The sequence below is a fragment of the Miniopterus schreibersii genome (assembly GCF_964146895.1).
Source record: "Miniopterus schreibersii genome assembly, chromosome: 6".
NCBI classification, from domain to species: Eukaryota; Metazoa; Chordata; class Mammalia; order Chiroptera; family Miniopteridae; genus Miniopterus; species Miniopterus schreibersii.
The window spans coordinates 56,297,948-56,320,990 of record NC_138107.1 but is presented as its reverse complement, the minus strand read 5'-3'; the positions used below and the strand labels follow the sequence as shown (position 1 = coordinate 56,320,990).

The window sequence follows — 23,043 nt, the reverse complement described above, 5'->3', positions numbered from 1 at the left end:
ATATATATTTTTAAATCAAGACATAAAAGTAATTGTTTAGGATCCAAATGAAACTTCTAAGTTAGGTGAAAGAAAGAGGCTCATTTTAGAGTTGAGGAAGGGGTATAGGTAGGGAGGGTGGGGGTAAAATTAGTATACCAAGGATTTTAATTAAATCCAGAATACTGAAAGATAATCACAGCAAGAAATGTTAAGTGTGTGTTTTTTTCTAATGACCTCAATAATGCTTTTCAACTAGTACATGAAGACAGCTAGGCAAGGGAAAGAGGCAGGAAATTAAGATAAACCACTAAAGTAGACACAAGATAGAAATCATTTTAAGAGGATTTCTTGTAAATCACCTCCTGTTAGCCAGAGCAACATATTAAACTAGTGATTCGCTAACTAGGGATAATTCTGACAACGAAAAGGGATTTACTAGTAGAATTGGAACTGCAAGGAGAAGTGTGTCATATAGTAATACGCCCATCAGCTCCTTGCAGTTAGTTCCCCTTCAGTGAACTACATGCTTTAACAGACACAGGCAAAGCGTATTGATATTTTTTTCTTTTAAGCATGCTCTCTAAAATATATATATTTTTATATGCACACAGGAATTCTCTATCTAGGCTGAAATAAATAACAAAGTTTTGATTTTATTAATAAAAGTATTTCAAATTAAGCCTATGAACAACTGCTTCAACATACTGTATCCTTTTGGGCTTCAGACTGAGCTGACGTTAAACTAATGCTATTGCTTTAGACAACTTACTGTTATGAGTTCTTTTAGGGTTTTTATATGAAGAGAAAAAAACAAAAGGAGAAACATTTTTCTTGCTCCATGGAATATATATATCCTGACTGACATCTAACTCTCAGGCACTGCAAGCAAAAACATTCAATTTCTCAAGTTCTGCTTTTGCTGCTATGGATAACAATGTGTAAATCATAATGCTTAAAGTTTAAGCAAAGAAAAGTTTCTGAAAAGAAAACTTTAAGGTATCTAACAGTTTTTGAAAAGCCACATGAAGAAACCAAGTCCTTACCTTACAAACGAACTGGACATGAGTCCAATTAATCCAATAGCAGCACCCATAACAGCTGTTTTCCGACAACCAAATATGTCTGTAAAGACGCTGACTATTGGGCAGCAAAAGAAAATCATCCCCATGGAGAGAGAACTTACCCATGCTGTAAAGAGAAAAAAAGGCATTACAATATGGTAAATTATAGTTGCACTTATTCCACAAGTTATAATTCATATTTAGAAAAATAGAGATGCAGAAAAGGTATTACCCAGACCAATGAAAGGGGGAAAGTTGGAATAAATTAGTAACAAAGCTGAACCATAGCTCAAAGGATTGGCCAATATACAATTGTAATTAGCATAGCAATTATTTATATTTCATCGAATTCCTGAAAAGTTTGTATTCTTAAATAAATCAAACATTCTCCTATGACCCAAACACTATTAATCTCTATCCTGATTTCCATGGTTTTAAGCAACTTTTACTCTATGAAAACAAATTCTCTTAAAAGAGGGAGAGATACATTTAGGAATGCATGCCTTAAGAAGTCAAACTGCAGGCCCTGGCCAGGTAGCTCAGCTGGTTAGAGCATCATCCTGCTAACACCAAGGTTGCAGGTTTCAATTCCTGGTCAGGGAACACAAGATTCAACCAATGAATGCATAAATAAGTGGAACAACAAATTGGTGTTTCATCAGTGTTTCTCTCTCTATTCCTCTCCCTTCCTCTCTCTCTAAAAATCAATAAAAAAATTTTTTTTAAAAAGAAGTCAAACTGCAAAGAAATTATGACACTGAAGTAAGGATAGTGGTTAACTACTAGGGGGAGGAAAGAGAATCATAACTATTTGGACCTAGTAAAGAACTGAACATTTGCCTCGAGTTTGGGCTTAGTTCTCTTGCCAAGGGAATCAGGTCATACACTGGTGGACTATTTCTTGACCTGGATAACAGTTACTGGGTACACACGTTATTTACAAAACCATACATACATTTTATCTTCTTTCTGAAAGTATGTTATCTTTCACAATAAAAAAATTAAGAATTGGAAGTCATAATTTCCTGTCCTGATTCTCTAAAAACCAAAACAAAGGGAGACCAAAAGAGATAAACAAATACTGAGTACAAATTATCATAATTTTGTGCCAAAGAAATGAGTGATCTCATCGCATATCAAGTCTGTAAATTCTTCTTAAAAAGTATAATGAACTTGCCCTAACCAGTTTGGCTTAGGGGTTAGAGTGTTGGCCCATGGACTGAAAGGTCCCAAGTTCGATTCCAGTACAAGGCACGTGCCTCGGTTAAAGGCTCAATCCCAGGCAGGATCAGGGCACATGCTGGAGGCAACCAATCAATGTGTCTCTCTCACATCGATGTTTCTTTCTTTCTCTCCCCCCCGCCCCCAACCAACTCTCTCTAAAAAGCAATGGAAAAATATCCTCGGGTGAGGATTAAGAAATAATAATAATGAAAGTATAATAAACTAATGGGGCCTAACAGAACATAGATCTGGGTTCAAATCCCTCAACTCTGTAACTATAATACATCCTTGGGGAAATCACTTCCCTGAGTCTGTTTTATCTCGAAAAAGAATCAAACATATAAATGTTTTCAGAATTACTAAGGATTAGAGAAAATGTATCTATACATCAGTATCTTAGCACAGAAGACTTAATAATTTAGAATTTTAACAAATTATCTAAGAAAATGAAACAGATGATCTACAGATCTCCATCAAGCTCTGAAAGTCTATTAGTATATTACTACATTTCCTCAGCAAAGGAAGTGCAGACTCTATGCAAATGATCATTTCTTAATAACAGGGTCCAAATGAAGCTTTACCAGACTAACAATTTCATTTATTTCTTTGCCTTCTTACATTTTAAGTTATTTTTTTAATTCTATAAATTTTAATCAGCTATATTTCCATTTCCTTTCTTCCCTTACCAGAAACAAGGGAGACTATGACCTTAAAACAAAACACAATGAAGAGACTATAAATAACGCAGTCCTGACTTAGGTGTTGGTGGTGGGAGTGGAGAGATTTAGAAATGGACAGCAGAGAAGGACAATTGGCCAGATGAGTTAGCAGAGCCCCAGCCCCAGATCTGCAGAGCTGTTCAGCATGGGTCTGCTTAAGGAGAAATAAGAATTTAATTTAATCTCATTCAAAAAAGTTTAGTCATCTATCATGTTTATGAAACAATCTAAACAATCTAGGTAGACTAGAAGAATAACACTGCAACATCTATTTTTGGATAAAGGCACTTTTACAATTAAGTAAAATGCCAACACTAAATAGGAGACCACATTAAGAAACCCAAGAGCATATAATTACATATTAATTACATATTGCATGTAATGCCCATATAAGTCAAGGCACTTTCAAGAATAAATTCAAGTGCCAATTATGTTTAAGCACTGTCCTAGGTTGATGAGATTTCTCTACCTTCAGTCTAGTAGTCTATATGCAAATTGAGGTACAACCAGAGCACCACATAGAATGTGCCTAATGTTTTAGGAAATAAAGCTATACACCTGAAACTAATACAAAATAATATTCAATGTAAACTGCAACTGAAAAACCACATACACCTATGAGAATGGCTAAAATGGAAAAGAGGAGTCATACCAAGTGTTGGTGACGATGTATAAAGCAACTGAAACTGTCATATTGCTACTGGAAATATAAAGTTGTACAACCACTGGAAAACAGCTTAGGAATTTTTTAAAAAGTTAAACGTTCCACTCCTAGGTACTTACCTAAGAGAAACAAGAGCATACAGCCATACAAAATCTTATATACAGACATTTATAGCTATCTAACAGTCAAAAACTGGAAAGAATCCAAATGTCCAGAAATAAGGGACTGGATAAACAAATTATGCTGTATTCATATAATAGAATACTACTCAGCAATAAATAGGAGTGAACTATTGATAAATACAACATAGATGAAAGCCAAAATAATCATGCTCAGTGAAAGAAGTCAGACCACAAAGGAGTATATAAAGTATGATTGCATTTATACGAAACTCTAAAAAATACAAAATAATTTATAGTAACAGAAAGCATATCAGCCACATAGCCAGTTTTGCTCAGTGGTTAGTGTCGGCCAGTGAACTGAAGGGTCCCAGGTTCGATTCCAGCCAAGGGCATGTACCTCAGTTGGGGCTCGTGCAGAGGGAACCAATCCATGTGTCTCTTTTACATTGATGCTCGTTTTCTCTCTCTCCCCCTTCCACTCTCTCTGAAAAGCAATGTAAAAAATATCCTCAGGTGAGGATTAAAAAACAAAAACAAAACAGGAAGCCTATCAGTTTTACCAGGTTGGGAGTGGGGGGGGGGAGCTGGAGGAAGGGATTATCAAGGGGCACAAAGAAACTTGAGGGTAATGATGTGTTCATTATCTTGATTGTAAGAGTGGTTTCACTGGTTTATATATATATGACAAGACTCATCAAACTGCATACCTTCAACATGCAGTTTATTACATGTCAATTATACCGCAATAGTGCTGATAAAAAAAGAAATGAAACTATATGGAAGATTTCAAGAGCAACAAAAAATAATGTCATAAAAAACAAACACACGAAATAAAAACTGAGGGAACTAAAGAGAGAACTAGACAAATCCACAATCACAGTTGTATATTTTAGCACATCTTTCTCAGTAATTAATAGAACCAGATGATCGAAAGAAAACCAATAAAACATACAAGTCTGGATGACACTACCAGCCATCTTTACCTAACTGACACATATAGAACTCCATATCCAACAATTGCAGAAAATTGTTTGCTCTGCCAGGGAAATCATTAATCACTGATGAGGGTGGGGTGGGGACAGACACAGGAGGGAACTAATCTCTCTGGAATGCCTCCTAATCCATGGCAAGGACCTGCACAGAACTGTCTTAGATCTTTAGGCAACCCTGTGAGATATATTATCTTCATCTTAAATACAGGCAAAAAGATTAGAGTGTTAAGCAACTTGCCAAGGTTATGCAACTTTAGTGGGATTCAAACTAAACATTTCAGGTATAAACAGGAATAAGAAGACATGCCCAAGAGTCCTTTATTTAAAAACATCCATGGTGAGCACCTAAAGCCAGGCACCATGCTTGATGTTGATAAAAAACATCCCTCCCTGGAGAAACTTACAGTTGAACTCTACATTAAGACAAAATCCGGACCTCAATCAAGATCATACAGTGAATTCACACGTCATTCGTCATTCGCTGTTCTAAACACAAAGTAGTAGTACAGTTAAAAGTATATTCTAAAAATACAATGAAGACCTACTCATAAGCTACAGACTGGCTGCAAAAAGGGATGGGCTAGGTTGGGCCTGCCTTCTGAGGTCCAGGTCTGGAAGCAGGCATTGGCAACTGAGAGGCCTAAAAGTGCTCCCTGTAAAGCAGACAAGGAGAGAGCCAAGCTGATTAACTGAGGCCAGAACTGAACTCCCCAACACCTTGTGAAAGGAGACTGGAGGTGAGAGAGAGGTGCACAGAAACTCAATTATTTCTATACAGATTTTAGATTTAGAACACTGCAAGCCTCTAGAGGAAGGAGAGGGATGCAGACTCAGCCTCATGACCTGGGCCTGAAACAAGGTCTCCACTGGTTCTCTGGCTGGGTCTGAGATTTTAGTGTTAAATATGCAACATGAAACTTAAAAGGCCTTCCTTCCCAAGAAACTCCAATTCCTTTCCTCTCTTGCCTCTTCCCACCCAATTCCCTTTGGTTTTTCATATTTAAATGTTTTAATGGGGGGGGGGGCTGGTTCTAAACTGGGAATTCAAGGAGTCAGGTGGAAGAAGGTGCAAACTGTTAGGTAGGGAGGGTGAGGAAGGAGAGAATCAAACAAACAAAATACACCTTCCACTCAGAATGATCCTGTAAACTCAAATTCCAAAAAACAGGCCAATCCAATGCTAAGAAAGACAACCAACAAATTTACCAATTAGCAAATACAGTCACTCCACGTGAAATTAATTATACAGACCAGCCTGACTACCACTCCAAAATGAGTACATTTAGAACTTTCAAAGAAATAAATAAAAGAATTTTCATTTAAAAGAACAGGAAATTATGAAACAAATAAGCAAAAAATAAAAAATCAAGGCAAGTGCATAAAAAAGAGCATTCATTAGAAATCCTAGACATGAAAAAATAGTCACTGAAATAAAAAATTCAATAGGTGAAGAAAACTTTTTATTCCAGATTACAGATTACAAAGCTAAATATGAAAAAATGGATCTTAAAATAAAGACTATCTTGACCTCATGATAGAAAAGTTTTTTCAAGACTTAAGAACAAACCATGAAAGAAAATATGGATGAGATTTGACCTCATTAAAATTTTACAACTTCTATGCCTCAGAAGACCCTAGAACCAAAGCAAAAAGAGATGATCCACAGAATATGATATCATTGAAGTGAATATAACTAGTAAATTACCATCTTGCATTTATAAAGATAGCCTATAAATCAATAAGAAAAAGATAACCCAACAGAAACATGAGCAAAAGAGTTGGGAGGAAAGAGACAGAAGAGAAAACCCAATGGCCAATTGGACATTTACAAAGGGGCTCATTAGTAATCAGGAAAATGCAAATTAAAATAATAATAAATCACCATAATTTGGCAAAAATTAAGAAGTCTGACCATAACACATTTTAGTGAGGCTATGGAGAAATGGGAACTCTTATGTATACAATGTAAACTGAAATAACCATTGTCAACAGCAATTTGGTAGCATCTAGGAAAAGCCAAAGATGTGCAAACCCCACATTCTAGCACTTCCACTCCCAGGTATGTACTCCAGAAAAATTTCACTCATGTGCACAAGGAGACATAAATAAGAATGTTCACTGAAGCACTGTAACAGTAAAAAACTGGAAAACAACCTAAATGCACTAGAACAAATAAAGAAATGTTGGTGCTGGGGTGGGAAGGTAGGGGTGTAGAAGGGGTCAATGGGGGAAAAAAGAGGACATCTGTAATACTGTTCAACAATAAAGATAAATTTTTTTTAAAAGATTAACAACAAAAAAAAGAAATGTTGGTGTTACATAAAATGGAATACGGATTCACACACATGCAGTAATAGTATAAAACATGACAGGAATAATAAAAGCAAATTCAGGAGAGCCATGACATCTGGGAAGGCATAAACGAAGGAGATCAGGAATGGACAGGGCACCGCAATTGAGTTTGTAATATTTTGCATCTTTTAAAAAGGAGAGAAAATTAGAATCTGAGTAGTAGGCATTATAGAACATGCAGTTGTCATATTACTCACTACATTTTTGTTTGAAATACTGAATAATAAAAAAGACACATGAAGTTAGTTTTCAGGTTCTCAAAGGTTATTCTAGAGGAGGTAGAATAGCTTTACAAAAAAGGGCTAAAAATTGGAAAAAATTTCAAACTCCCATTATGAAGCTCATTTTAAAAAATTAAAAAGGCTATTTTGGCAAAATTAAAATATTCCAATTCCATACATTCCACTGCTCTGGAAGTACAGTTTCTCTTCACAGTATATTAATAACAGTTCTTTTAAACATCAAATAAAAGTGTAACAGAAGAGCTGTGTATCGTCCCCCCTCCCCCGTCACTTCTGTGTAACTAATAGCATCTCAGGAGGCTCACAAAAGAGAAAAGGCAGCTTTTCTGCTGCTGGCAATTAGGATCACAGCTCTGACACTTGCCGCAGCAGGGATCTGCCTTAAGGCTACAGGTAGTTTGAGGTTCTATTTGATGGTTTCGTGGAGTATATACTGCCTGCCTGGCTAACTTGTATCTACAATTCTCAGAAACTTTATTCTCAGATAAAAACACCGAAGTCTTATCTCAATAGTAAGATAAAAACTTGGGACATCTCTGCTTTATTTTAGAACAGTATCAAGATTTACAGAAAAATTGTGAAGACGGTACAGAAAGTGTCCACATACTAGATATCCAGCATTCCCTATTATTAACATATTACATTAGTATGGTACTTTTGTCCAATTAATGAACCAATATTGTTACATTATTCAATCTATACTAAAGTCCATACTTTATTCAGATTTCATTAGTTTTTACCTACTGTCCTTTTTCTGTTCTAGGATCCCATCCAGGATACCGCATTATATTTAGTTAACATGTCTCCTTAGCTCCTCTTGACTGTGACAGTTTGTCCCTCTCAGCTGACAGAGCTAGGAAATACATGTCTATACACACATCTATAAATGTTTTCTATATGTAACCATCCACATCTGTAGTACACTAAACATGAATTCAGTCTTCAATTCTAATCCATTATCACATGAGCCATTCTAGCTTTCTCCCTTGTCTGTACCTTCCATTCCTACAGTGAAAAATCTGACACTCTCCTACTTATCATTTCATAAAGTTACACAAGTAAAAGGAGAAATGAACTGCTTTAGAGGAAATCTCTAAACAGCCATATTTTTCTGTTTTGTTCAAAATATCAAGACTCTATAAAAAAAGAACGTTAAAGAAATGCTGAGATCACCTAGATATAAAGTGAACTAAAGCTTCATTTCCCAGTATTTTCCAGGTCATGGCATACATAGAAAATAATAACACTTGAACAACCCACCCACTCAGGTAAAATGGACAAGTCTGCTCATAGCTGGAGGCAATGGCTCAGGGACTTGGGATTCAGGAGTGCTGAGGGGATCAACAATGATGCTCACCTGTAACTATTCACCTCACTTGGGAAGCGCTGAGCTGAAGCAACATGGCTCTAACAACTACAGAGATTTCTGAAATTGTGCATCACATACTGCTCCTAAAATACTAAAAGCAACATCAAGTCTGAGGATTAACCCCCCACAATATCTCATACCCATATCAACTGCTGGGTCTCTGGGGTTTGCCTTTAATTTACAGCTCTCAGAAATTCAAAGTAGTATACATTTGGTCTTGAGTTTGGGGATTTTTTTTTAAACTCCTATCTTAGATTCACAGTTCTAGCTGTTAATGTGGAGCTCCTCACTCCTCATTTATTAAAAACTCACACTAAGAGTGATGAACATTTTCTAACCTTACCTTATCTTCAAAAGAGAAGATAAAATCCCCAGCCCATGTCCATAAGGCAGTGTGCTAGTCATATGGCTAAATGTGTCTTAATCAGGCTTCTCAGTTTCCATGAGAGGATGACAACCTGAAAGCCCACTATTTTGAGCTCTAAAGGAGATAAATGCATTGTAATTGAATGATAAAATATCCATAATACAGGTCCTGAACACCTGGACAGCTCTTATTGAAAGCCCTGTTGAAAACAATGATACTTAAAGAAGATGGGAAAATTGTGCAGTGCATTGCTCTCCACATCACCCTTAGACTAGGCCAGACCTGGAACCTTGAGTCAGATCGACTGGCCCCTGGGAGCCTCAACTTTCATGGGGAGACACTTAAAGAAACTGCCTGATGAAATCCATTATTACATCTACCTTAAAGGTAATGCCAACATTCATTCATTCCTCAGTGCTTCCTACAAGAAGCTAAGGATAAGGAAACACTGTGCTTCCTTAAGCAATAGGTACATTGTCTCCTCTTTCTCCACCACGCTTCCCTTTTCATGTTGGCTGCCAGAAAGCTTAGAGTCAAACTTGTTGTTGCATTGGAATAATATAGGCCCTTATTGTTTATGTATTAGGTACTCTTTCTCCTCTGGTCTTAATCACATACCATATATTTTCAGTGGTTCCTGATTTCTTATTTTTTGTCCTATAGCCTGTCTTACTATCTTATTTGCGTAGTGTCTTATGCTTCTGAAAACCATCTCAAACCCTTTGCAGAATGGGGCAGTATAAATCAATATACATATAATCCTATTACTACTATAGTTGTTTAAACTTTGTAGTAATAACAAGATTAATGGCCTGTAGAGGGAAACTTAGTTAAGAGAAAAAATTTTTACCATATATATATATGCCCAGTTGTTGAAGTAGAAGCCTCTAGATTTATACCCCATACTGCCTGGTTCAAAGCTCTGCTCTGTCCATTCCTCACCCCTTGTAAAAAATCATATTGCTTTTATTTTTATTTTCTTTTTTAAATGTTATTGCTTTTATGCAAATTTTATTGATTTATTGGGAAAGGGGAAAGAGGGAGGGGGGAGAGAGAAAGAGACAGAGACAGACACCAATTTGTTGTCCCACTTATTTATGAATTCATTGGTTGCTCCTTGTATGTGCCCTGACCCATCGAACCCGCAACCTATCAGGACGATGCTCCAGCCAATTGAGCTACCCGGCCAAGGCTTCATACTGCTTTTATAACCTCTTGTCAGTACACCGAAGCTGGGAAACCTTTTAAAGCTAGGAAGACAAGTCAGTATGATAAGGGCCCAACAAAGCTTTTAAAATGCCTTTCCACAGAAGAATATATCTAAGCCAACCTCTTCTGAAAGGCTCTTCTTCTACCACACTGGCCCTCGGTGTTCCCCCTCCAGCACTTACTGTTGGTGCTACTCACTGTCAATGACCCAAGGTTCTTTATCCTGTGCACTGTCTTTATACACACACACACACACACACACACACACACACACACACACACACACACACCATATCTCTCCAAATCTAAATTTCTAAAATGCCACCATTATACCTTATATATATGCCTTCCCCGCTTCTATCTTCCTATCACAGTAGATACTCAAAAAGTATCAAATAAATGAATAAGTGGGGACATTCAATCCCTGAAAAAGTAATCCCACTGGACATGTAGTATCACACTGTTCTACCTTTCTGAAAAAGGGTTGGATCCAAATCTACCTCCTTTGTCCACAGTAAGGTGTACCTCCCTTAGTCCAGCAACATGCTTTCTGAGAAGCCAGAAAAGAGTTCCTGCACATACAGCTAAACCTACTTACAGCACAGTATCAACAGTTTCTGTACTCTTCACTTCTCCCACCATGAAATAGCCCTGATTCACTGAGAATTTCTCAGTACAGCCTTGTTCTGCTATAAGAGTCACAAAACCAAGTCCTATGTAACAATGAATGAATTTTTTAAGTTATCCCTAATAAAAATTTGGACAGAATGTGGCTAAGGTAAGAGCCAAGACCTGAAAGGAAACATAAGTTTCATTATCAAATCTGTATGCACATTCATTCATTCATTCATTCAACAATATTGCCATTATTGTTCTAGGTGCTGAGGAGATAGTAGTGAACAAAACAGACACAAACCCCTGCCCTCATAGAGCCGCCATTCTACTGGGTAACCAAAAAAATTAGAAAGAATGGTTGATATGGTAGTTGGCAAAATCAGGACTCAAAATCCATATAAAGAGAAGACTGAAAGCAACAAAATCAAACTTAATGGAGACAAAAAATAGCATTTTACACATAGAGTCCAGGAAATTAAAAGGACAAATATAAATGGGAAGGGGATATCCAGCTTTAGTCATTCAATAAATATGTATTGAGGCATAGACTCCTCTGGGCACTGAAGATCCCAAGAAGCTCATACTCAAGAGAGGCACACAGACAAGGACAGAGTGGTGTACAGTGTGGTCACTGACCAAGGTGTGAACCGTGTATTATGGGACCACTCAGGAGGGACACCTACCCCAGATATGGGAGGGAAGCAGCTGTCAGACTCTTTCCTCAGAGAAACACCCAAACTATCTTGAAGGATGAACAAACTTTAATCAGGCAAAGATGGGGAAAAAAGGAGGCAGGAACACTCCATGCAGTGAGCAATGTACAAAATTAACATCTATTAGTGGTTGTCTAAGGGTGCAGCCAGAATCACAGCACAGCCTTGTCTGTCATTCTAAGAAATAATACAGACTTCAACTTTTACATGTTAAAGAGTCATCATTAGGTTTTAACCCAATGATATTTAAATATCAAATGATATTTAAAAATGTCACGCTGCAAACAGTTCAGAGTGGACTATTCATAAGGGAGGTTGAGAGGGAGGCAGTTGGAAGGCTTCTACAACTGACAAACAACAATGGTCTGAACTCAGAAGTGGTGGGGTATCCACAGAAACAGATTAGAGAGATGCGAGTGATGGAATTAACAGAACATATTCATTAGATCTGGAAAGGTAAAAGTGGTTGACAGGTTGACTCTTAAGAGATCTGGCTAGATGAGAAAGCGAGGGAGGGGCAGAGGCAGATTCTAAGAATAAATAAAAAGAATGGGTTTGGGGTATCAGGGAAGGGGATGATGAGTTTGTTTGAAAATCCCAGCCACTTACTCAATATGCCTAAATGTAAGGCAAGTTCCTTTTTCCAAAATTATTCCTCAGGGAAGAAGTAGTTGCTTTATATTAAATTATCTTTCAAAAGCTTCCATATCATAGGGCACTTTCACAATTTCTGTATTTTGAAATAATTATTGTTGGGGAAGACAAGCCAGAAACTACCCTGACTGCTGCAGGGTTTGGATGCTACTAGAGGTAACCTGATGGGTAAAATTGGTTAAAAAGGAGCACAGAAACTTGACACGATTGATAATTCTCCTGGAGCATGTCTCCCACATGCATGTTTAGATGTTATGAATTTCAAAAAGCAACAAAGTGAGTAAGCAGTTATGTTGTGGGGATCACAAACATGCACCCACAGACAAAAACATCTGTCCTTATGCTGTGCCAGTAGAGACTTGTCACAGGGAAGCTTCCTCATTCCCTGGCCTCTTGTTTTCCATTCAGGGACTTCCCAGTGGAGTCAACTCAAGGCCTGTCTCCACAGCCTCGGTGACTGGGTGCTTGGTGCCTTTGGTAGAAGGAACTGAGCATGCTCAGTTAGCCCCTATGGGCTTCTCTCCTCCTTAGTAATGGCCTGTCCTCAGCAGGTCTGCATTCTCTAGTAATCCATGACATAAGCTTACAGGGCAAGACCTGCAGGAGAGATTTAAGCTGACAACCTAACCTGCAATGCCATACCAGCCCCAACCTTTCAATGCAGAGGTGGGTATTAGATGGTCCTGGACCACAATGATATTGATGATGATGGTGGCTGAGATTTATTTAAAACTCACTAGATGCTTCATATATACTAAGTCATTTAATATCCACAGAAATCCTATGAGGCAGGTTATTCTTAAGGAAACTGAGGCACCAAGATGAAAAAACTTGCTCAAAATCACACAAATCTAATGGGTGGTGAGGCTGGAATTCAATCCCAGAGTCCTCACCCTTAGCAGCTATGCTATCCTGCCTTTGAAATGATATAATCAAAAATTATAATATAGCCTATATTAAGAAGAGAGAAAAGGGGTAGTATAAAATAGTTAAATCTTCATCTTCCATTAAAGGAAATCTACAGATAAGTTTGAAAATTCAAAATATAGCCACATAAGCATTTTGTTTAGAAATATGAAAGTAACCATAAGAAACAGCTAACAGTTGAGAAAGCAGTTGCCTTTGGAGCAGTGGGACTGGAATATTCCTTTTTGTTATAAGCCTTACAGAAATCTGAACTTTTATACTATATATATACATAACTTGGATAATCATAAAGTCATTTTAGAAAGGAAATTGATACCAACTTTGTTAGAATTAATCAGGGCATATCCCAGGTCCCTGTTTTTAAAAATCATATGACACTATTATAAAAAAACAACTTTATAAAACTCCCAAGCAAATAGCCTAAGCTGAGAATGACACCACTGGGAATAGGAGAGTTGTGATGGTGGTGTGGCCTGGCCCAAGACTTGAGAAGCCTGATCCAAATTCCTAGGAACAGATTGACTCTATGGGTCAGATATCAAAGATAGAGGTAGGTTCCCTAGGCCCAGTCAGAGCACAGCTTCTCCTGATTCAGGGAGGGAGGTAATAAAAAACAGTCTATGCTTGTAACTAGTTTTGTCTGAGCTAGAAACCTAGTTCAATGACTAACTAGCCAGAACATCCAGTCCTTGAAAGCATAAAGACAATTGTTTTTCCTTTAACAATGAGAATATCTGCAATGTGAAGGGGAAATGGAGGGTTAAAGTAATCGCTACAGAGCAAACTAGAGAAGAAGGTTCCCGACTATGAACAGGTGACTTTGCCAGGCAGTACCAGTTCTCCCAAGGAAGGGAAATATCAGGCCAGCTTAAGTGAAGAATGACATGTATTTCAAAAAAGTCTTTTGTGAGATCATAGAGAATTTAAAAGTGATTTAAATCATGAAGCTTTATGCTGCTGTTTAATACTTAATTACAGCATGTGTTATTTTAAAAAGTAAAAAGGAATGTTAATATCTCACAGAGCTCAGAGTCATTCTAAACAGTTTACACTATCCCCATTCCCTTCAAGAGGGAAGAAAGAACTGTCTACTCCATTCAAAGATGTTTATCTGAGTACAAGTAGCTTAGATAGGTCTAGGAAAACCCCAAGGTAAAATTTCCTGGTAATCTCGAACCAGCACAGAACTTCGTATACATTTCCTATAGAGTTTTGTGCTAAGCAACATTTATTAAGTGCTTCCCATGTGTCAGACACTGTTTAAGTGCTTTATATGCAATACCAGTTTAATCCTTCAACAACCCTGATTGAAGTACTCTTATTATCCTTGTAGAGGAGGAAACTGAGGCAAAGAATGGTTAAACAACTTGCCCAAGGCCGCAAAGATACAAAGTGGAGGAAGGGATCCCAGGCAGTCTGGAGGCCATGTTTCAACCACCACACACTACCCACCAAGAGCAGCCAACACCTGCGAAAGACTACAGCAAACCTCTGGAGACACACTGGAGCACCTCCTCCTAAAACTGTTCTGTTCAAACATGTCCTGATATTCTAGGAAAGCATCAACCCACACTGCACAGATAAGTTTCAACCTAACAGGTAGATTTCTATCTCTGTCCTAAGTACCAACTAAACAAAGATGCTCTCATAACAGCATTCCTAGCCACAAGTAATACTGCCAGGGAGTGAGTTACTACTGAATAGCAGAAAATTAAGAGATAACATTTAAACTGCCAACATAAGCCATCAACTGCATTTTCAGGCTCGGCTGCAAGCCAAGCCTCTCACTCGCATTACTTCCCAACAGAGGATACTGGACCAAGATCAGCTTTTACATAAAAGAGTTTATTAAGACAAGTTGAGCTGATAACAACAGGAAAAAAAATAGCTTAAAAGAAAGAAAGGATAACAAAACCAGCCATCTTTTACTCTGTTCTAGAAATCTTGATCTTGCCATACCACAAAAGGAAAAAAAGATTTGTCTTAGCCAAATCAGAATAATCTCTACCATTCTATTTAATCTCAAAATCTAATTCAAAACAGGTATCTATGGAAAGTGTAACAGTGAAAACATAGATGATCAACTAAGGCCTGGAAATCGGTGTGGCGTGACCAGGAGCAGCCCTTATGGTTCACACTCTCACAACAAATCTTATTCAAGAACACGTGGGGGCTCAGCACTGACATCGTGGGACTCACAACTCCACACTTGCTCTTGTTCGGGGCTCAAAGAAGCCCATTTCCACATCTGCTGTCCTATATCCTAAGAACGAAAGGCATCTCATCTAAAGGTCATGAAGCTGTGGCTCTGCCACTGCCAAACTCAAGACAGGCACCATAGAGGACTTGAGCAGCAGAAGCACTTAGGTAAGAGAAAAACAAACTAACTTAGCAAGTCTTTCTCTAACAGAGCATGACTCCAGTGGATTCTTGCATAATGAAGTTTCACTTCCAAGTAGGGCTGAGTACTCATTCTCTTGCTTTTCTTCCGGTTCCACTTCATGGTTCCGGTGGTGCTCACCAATTAGCATGATCATCACAGCCATTGCGCGCGGAGAGAAACATTCGGCAGTATTAAACAATTCACATTACTCTTTTTTAAATCCTCACCTGAGGATAAGCCTTCATTGATTTTAGAGGGGAGGGGCGGCGGGGGGGGGGGGCAACACATCCATCTGTTGCTTCCCAGGGATGACGCTCCAACCAAACCACCTGGCCAGGGCTAATTCTCAATTTTTTAACCATAACTTTACATATTTCCTAATTTCGTTGTTATGAAGGTTTATTTGCCAAAGTAGAAGCATATTTTAATAGTTGTTAAATGTAAGATATGTAGAATCCCATTTGTACTTTAAAAGCAGGCTGGGCTACCCATGTTCTGTTTCTTCATAAGGGTGTTTATAATTATCCTTCAAACTATACAGGTATATTTTTGCACTTTTCTGTACTTAGGTTACATTTCACAGTACAAGGAGGAGGAAAATGAAAAGGAAAAAGCATCTCAGAAGTCACAATATGTGACCCTGATGGACACTATAAATCTTCCAACTAAACTTGGTATAAAGTATGGATGAGATGGAGTCAGTCTGCTCACTCTGTTTACATATGAATTCAGCTTTTGGAGGATCTGAGTCAAGCCATACAATTCCCCAGGATCTCCTCCCCTGACGCAACCAGAGACCTCTATATACATCAACTCCAGCACCGATAAAAGAGCCGGGAAGGAAACATGGAAAAAGAACCTCCAACAGCACCCTGGCCGCCAGGCACAGGGCCAAGGACTTTCTATAGACACATGTCATTTAATCCTTGCAGCAGCTCTGCCAGACTCGGGAATGCTAACTCTATTTCAGTGGCAGGAAACCTGAGGCTCACAAAGATTAATTCTCCAAAAGGCCACAGAGCAAGCTGGTAGAATGCTGGCTCAAGGCCAGCTCACCGAAGATTCCTCTCTCAAATATACCAAATTCATTGATTTATCAAATATACCAAATTCACTGATTTATCAATGGAGGAAGAAAGATCTAGGAATTGGAAAGACAGAAAACAAATCATGATGAATAAGACAAGCAGGCTAGGGATTCAAAGACCAGACTCCAGTCTCAGCTCCTTGGAATCACACATCTCCCTACCTGAAACCCACTCCGGCTATCTTGACCACCCCATCTTTTTATTTCTTCTGACTCTTACCAAGTAATAGTTTTCTGAATTCTCCAAGTGTTTAAAATATATATATATTTTTTATAGATTTCAAAGAGAGGAAGACATAGAAACATCAATGGTGAGAGTCGTCATTGATCGGCTGCCTCCTGCACGCTCCCCACTGGGGATTGAGACCGCAACCCGGGCATGTGCCCTGACTGGGAATCGAACTATGATCTCCTGGATCCTAGGTTGATGCTCAACTGCTGAGCTGCGCCTGGCCAGGCTGAATTCCCCAAGTTTTATACAATGTTAGTGTATTACTTTTATAATTAGAAAAAAGTATGTTTACTTTATGCTTATATAATAAACAACTGTTTATAAATTAACTCATTTAATCCTCATAACAACCCTATGAGGAGGGAATTATTAGTATCTCCTTTTTACCTAAGGAAACCAAAGCACAGAAAGATTAAGTGAGTTGCCCAAGATTACACAGCTAGTAAATAACCCAGTCAGGATTCAAACACAGGCAAATTAAATCATGCTCTCACCTACTATACATTGCTGCCTATTAAAAAACAGATTATCCTTGCGGAGAAAAGCTACTCTAATATCCTAGAGCATTCCATTAGAGCAGGGATGAAGGCTACATGGAACCCATGTAGGTCATGAACCCAAGGGGTCCATGGAGGGCAGCAGGGAGGATGTGCATTCTCAGAAACAGAGGTACCCGACAAACAGCAGCAGCATACGAGTCGCCTCTCAGCCTGGCAAGGGGGCAGCCTCTCTGAGGGCAGATATAATGTGTGTCAGGCCACAAAGCAGCTCTGCACACACAACAGGATGTCCGGAGCTAAGAGTATACAGTGGTTATTCAACTGGAGTGCCCACAAAGAAAGGTAGAGGCCAAAAAAAAACCACATCGGGCTTAAGGAGAGACACTTCTTTCCATGTACTATTTATATGTGAACACAAAGGAAACGCATTTCACTGAAGACTGTCACAAAAACAAGTTTCCTTAGCAGAGAAGAAAGCCTTTGCGTGAACCTGACAGGAAAGTCTGCTCCCCCAGAAGTACCACTGTCACTGTGCTGACTGCACTGTGGTGGCATTTCATTTAGAACACATCTCCCCTGACCTACATATACGTTCCAGTACCAACATCTGTCTCACGTTTTTGTTATGACTAAGGGGAAAAGTCTTAGAGCACACAAAGAAGTGTCTTAAAGCAAATTACACGTTCTAATATAACGGTGTATGTCTCAAAATGAAATATTCCAATTCATACCTCAAATGTAGGCATCCCTAATTTAAAGCATAATGGTCTGAACTTAACATAAAACCTAACTTTAGAATTCTAGTTTGTGTAAATTATATTCCCAGGGATTTGCTGTGTATGATCTCAGTGAGATCTTCTATATGCCAAAGCCAAAAAAAATTACAGTGAATTTTACTTATTTTATAAAGGAGAAAAAAGGAAACAAGTGTGTCTACCAATTGTCTCAGGCCTTCTCCAAACTGGTTTAACAGGATTTCTACTTTGTTCACTTGCCTTTCACTCAAGTTACCTTTGTCACATTTGGCTGCACATGAGAAAAGGGGAATTTGGGTGGGGGGGCTATCAGTAAAGATCCTGAACATGCGATTGCATCCTTACAGTGTTTGAAGTTAGATCATGGAGGCCTTTGAATACCATGTGGCTAGTCTATAGTTATACTTAACTTAAAACTTTGAAACTTAAAAATCACTTTGAATTAAACTCAACTTAAATACAGAATAACAGCTTTATCACTAAAATAGTATTTGTCAAGTACTTTGTTCTTCTAGTCTGATAAAACTGTTTTTATAACCAATAAGTAACTATTAAAGCCACTATTGATAATTCTGACAAACAATGATGCACGGCCTATTCACTAAAGCTTTACCCTCAATTAAAGTACCATTATCAGGTAGGGAATGTTTTTCCTTTTTTGCAACACTGAACTCAAGCAGCTTGTTAGTTTCACATTGGTTCCAAATCACTGTATTTTTCCATTTCCCCCTGACTTCCTTGGAAGCCTGACAGACTGAATGGAAATATGAAGACTTTCCAAGGTCCAAAAACACAGTTGCTCCTTCCAAGGTCAGCTCCAAATCTGACGTGGCTGCCCGGTAGATATCACCCCAATCAATTATGAATGCCTTGTAGCCTCTGCATATTCCAATCTTTTCCTTTTCACTGGAGAGATTTACTGCTTAACTTTAAAACATATTATGTATGATGTATCACATAATGTTAAATGAAAATTTAACAGACACTCTACAAGTATGTACATATTATACACAAATAAACACAAGAAATGGAAGTGAATGTGAAAAAATAAAAAGTTAATTTGGAGGTAAAGTTTTTCTTGACTTATAAATTTTTGTTATTACTAATATTATATCGTTTTACAATGGAAAACCACTAAAGAGGTAATAATCACAATCTGTCACTGGTAAGCCCCTTTCTATAAGGGACAACACATAAATAAATAACCTCCCTTAATGCATTTCACTTAATGGTATACAGGTGGAACTCTTCAGAACAGAAAGGTTTATAGCATGGTGCTATGGAATTAACTTCTATATTTCTTCTCAAAACTAACTGGTATTGTCTTGATCAGCTAGTCTACTTTCCCCAATGGAAGAGCACCACCACCACCCTTCTTATCAGCCCAAAAGTAACCAATAGGTAACTGTGTATTAGAGTATAAAGATGCAACTAAGAACATAGTCTTCAGTCTACAGTTAAGCATGGGCTTGAGCTCTGGCTTCACTGACCTGCTCTGGGACCATAAGCAGATTAATGAACCTTGCTGTGCCTCATTTTCCCCATCAGTAAAATGGGAAGGAGAGTAGTACCTACCTTAGAGGGTTCAAGGATTAGTAGAATAATGTAGATAAAAGAGCTTGTAACTAGCTCTCAGTAAGCATTCAGTAAATGTTAGCTACTATAATAATTACATGTAATTATTATGTTAATTGATTAACATTAAACTGATGGGATGATTCAAAGAAACAGACTTCTAAGGGACTGGAACCGTTTGGAGAAGAAAACAAAAGGGTATCACTGCCCCTTTTACCCTCAGTGGAGATGACAAAAGCTGCCAATAAGCAGTCTCAGGCTACAAAGCCAAGGTGGCAGCAGCATCTGGGGTTGCACAGCCTGGATATGCCAACCTGGGAGAGACATGATGCAGCCCATGTAGGCTCACCCACATCATCTTAAGGAGCCACAGTTTAAATATCTCTGTGCACAACAGGATCTTGCATTTCCCCTTCACTCCCCTACTTCCTAATCTCTATTTTGTATCCAGTGTTCAGAAATAGCCTCTTTATCCCTGTGCCCCCCTCACTCTGCCTCCACCCTCCATGTCCTTTATTATTATTATTTAAATATATCTTTATTGATTTGAGAGAGAGGGAAGGAGAGGGAGAGATAGAAACACCAATGATGAAAGAGTCGTCACTGATCGGCTGCCTCCTGCATGCCTCCAACTGGGGATCAAGCCCAAAACCTGGGCATGTGCCCTGACCGGGAATCGAACCACCGTCTCCTGGATCCTAGGTTGATGCTCAACCGCTGAGCCACGCCCAGCTGGGCCCCTCCATGCCCTTTAGGCTGTTAGAGAAACAGATCTGTCAATAGATAACAAGAACCACAAAGTCACTTCAGAGATGACTGCTGGGAGAATACATGACAAATAGCAACCATTATCAGGTTAGGAACACTGCAGTGCTCTAACAGCTAATCTGCCAGGCACTGGTTTTATGACACCAAAGACCATAAACTACAGGAAGAAATAAATGTTTCGCCTATACCTCTGTTTCCTTCATAACACCTGGCCTAGTACTTGCTCAAAGTTAGACATATCCCTCTCCTGCTCAAAACCTAGCACTTGGAAGAAACCCAAGCTCTTTACCTGCCCTACAAATACTACACAATCCAGACACCCCAACTCTCCACACAGGACAATGTCTTCCTCTTCTATGTCACCCTCATCCTGCCTCTCAACCTTTGCACTTCTATTTTCGTTCTCCTGGAAGGCTATTCCACTAGACCTTTTTATTTTTATTTATTGATTTCAGAGCAAGAGAGAGACAGAGAGACAGAGAGAGAGAGAGAAATATCGACTTGTTGTTCCACTTATTTATGCATTCATTGGTTGATTCTTGTATATGCCCTGACTGGGGATCGAACCCACAACCTTAGAGTATCAGGATGATGTTCTAACCAACTGAACTACCTGGCCAGGGCTCACCAGAGGACCTTGGTATTTATAGGTCTTCTTTGACACTACTCCTTTGGTTGGTTTGTTTCTATACTTTATTCATACCTATGCAGTTGCTGAAGGATAGGTGGGTAAAACGTGCACTCACTTATGTTGAAATATATGTAGATGTGTCATATTCACACTACTGATGACAGCTGTGTGAATATAGTCTGAGATCAAATGCCACTTTCTCCAACAGTACTTATTTCCCAACCTAAGAATGTCCTCTTCAAACACTATCCCCTTTAACTTTCCGAAAGCCCTTGTCACTCCATGAAATTCTTGACTCATTTACCATTACCACCACTAAGATGTAAATTCTATTAGAGTAAGGACCCCATCTGTCTAGTTCACCATCATGTCCCTGATGCCTAGCCCAGTGACTAGTACACAGAAGGGGCTCTCAGTTTTTGCTGAGTTAAATACATGAGTAATAACCTCTGGAAGTGATAAGGCTACTCAATACTTACTGACTGCCTACTATATTGATTGTTCACTGTTCTAAACATTTTCTACTCACTATCTCTTTTAAACTCTCCAAAAACCTCACAAGGTCCTCCATTTTACAGGTTAGAATACTGAGGCTTAGAGAAATTAACTTGCTGTAAGGTCACTCAGGTAGTAATTGGCAGAGCCAGGATGCTGGTCTCATTCATAAAAGAATATATAATATAAAAACTCACATTCTTAACCACAGTGCTATACTATCAGCAAATCAGATTTCATTTGTAATATGAAAATAACCATGTCATTTCACTAGTCTTAACAGGTTTATTGTGAGAAGCAAATATATAAAAACACTGAAAAGCATAAAGTGCTATGCAGATGTATTACAATATCCTAAATAGTCATAGACTGCCTAATATGAATCTAGGTCAAAAAGAAATGTAGTAAGCCAAATCTCTGTAATCGCATACTTCATCGCTGGCACAGCTGTCATCAGGAGTGTGAATATGACACTCCTACATATATTTCAACATAAGTGAGTGCATGTTTTACCCACCTATCTTTCAGCAGCAACTGCATAAGTATGAATATAGTATAGGAACAAACCAACCAAAGGATCAGTGTCAAAGAGGACCTATAAATACCAAGAAAATACTGGTGAAGTCAGCTTCACCTTTATAGCTAAACACCGGCACAATGGATCCTCATTCATCAGGTGGGGGGAAAAAGAGATAATACCCAATCTGCAACACTGTTTTGAATAGTCTTCAAAATCTCTTACTCTAGGGCTTAAAGTTAATTCCCAATAAAATAAGTGGTTTTCAACTATAAATCTAAAAATAAGGCACTATTAATTATAATTCTGACATTCATGACAAATATTACATACATATAAACACATACAATAAATATGCATGTGCCTCTGTATGAATAAAGCCACTACTGATTCAAGTTGCTAACGGCCATGCCTGTCCTCACTAAGAATGTACAGTATTCAGTTTAGAGCAGTAGAAGGAACACAGAGTTTGAAGTCCAAAGATTAGGTTTGTGTCCTAGATTCTCCAGGTACCTCCTATTTTATCTAGTCATTCTGAGCCTCAATTTCCTCATCTGTACAGTGAGAAGAATAATGCTGTGGCTGATGATGATAATAGTAATAATAATACCACCATCCTACATGTTGATCAAGTTAGGATTAAGGGTGTTATTTATGTAAAAATACACTGGAAAGGATAAGGCAGTAAGCAGACTTTACTTTTTTTTAATCCTTACCTGAGGATATTTTTCCATTGATTTTTAGAGAGTGTGGAAGAGAGAGAGGGAGGGGAGAAGGGTAGAAAGAGAGAGAAACATCAATGTGAGAGAGACACACCTATTGGTTACCTCCCACACGCACCCCAACCAGGGTGGGGATTGAACTTGGAACCCAGGTATGTGCCCTTGA

General features: G+C 38.4%; 1 protein-coding gene across 1 annotated transcript in view; it reads right to left on the bottom strand.

Moving 5' to 3' along the window:
- SLC16A10 (solute carrier family 16 member 10) overlaps positions 1 to 23,043 on the bottom strand; it is a 104,809-nt gene that overhangs the window by 40,331 nt on the left and 41,435 nt on the right. The window contains exon 2 of the mRNA XM_081139816.1: positions 1,026 to 1,170. Within this exon, the coding sequence (XP_080995942.1) occupies positions 1,026 to 1,170 (145 nt within the window). The remainder of the gene's footprint in view (positions 1 to 1,025; positions 1,171 to 23,043) is intronic.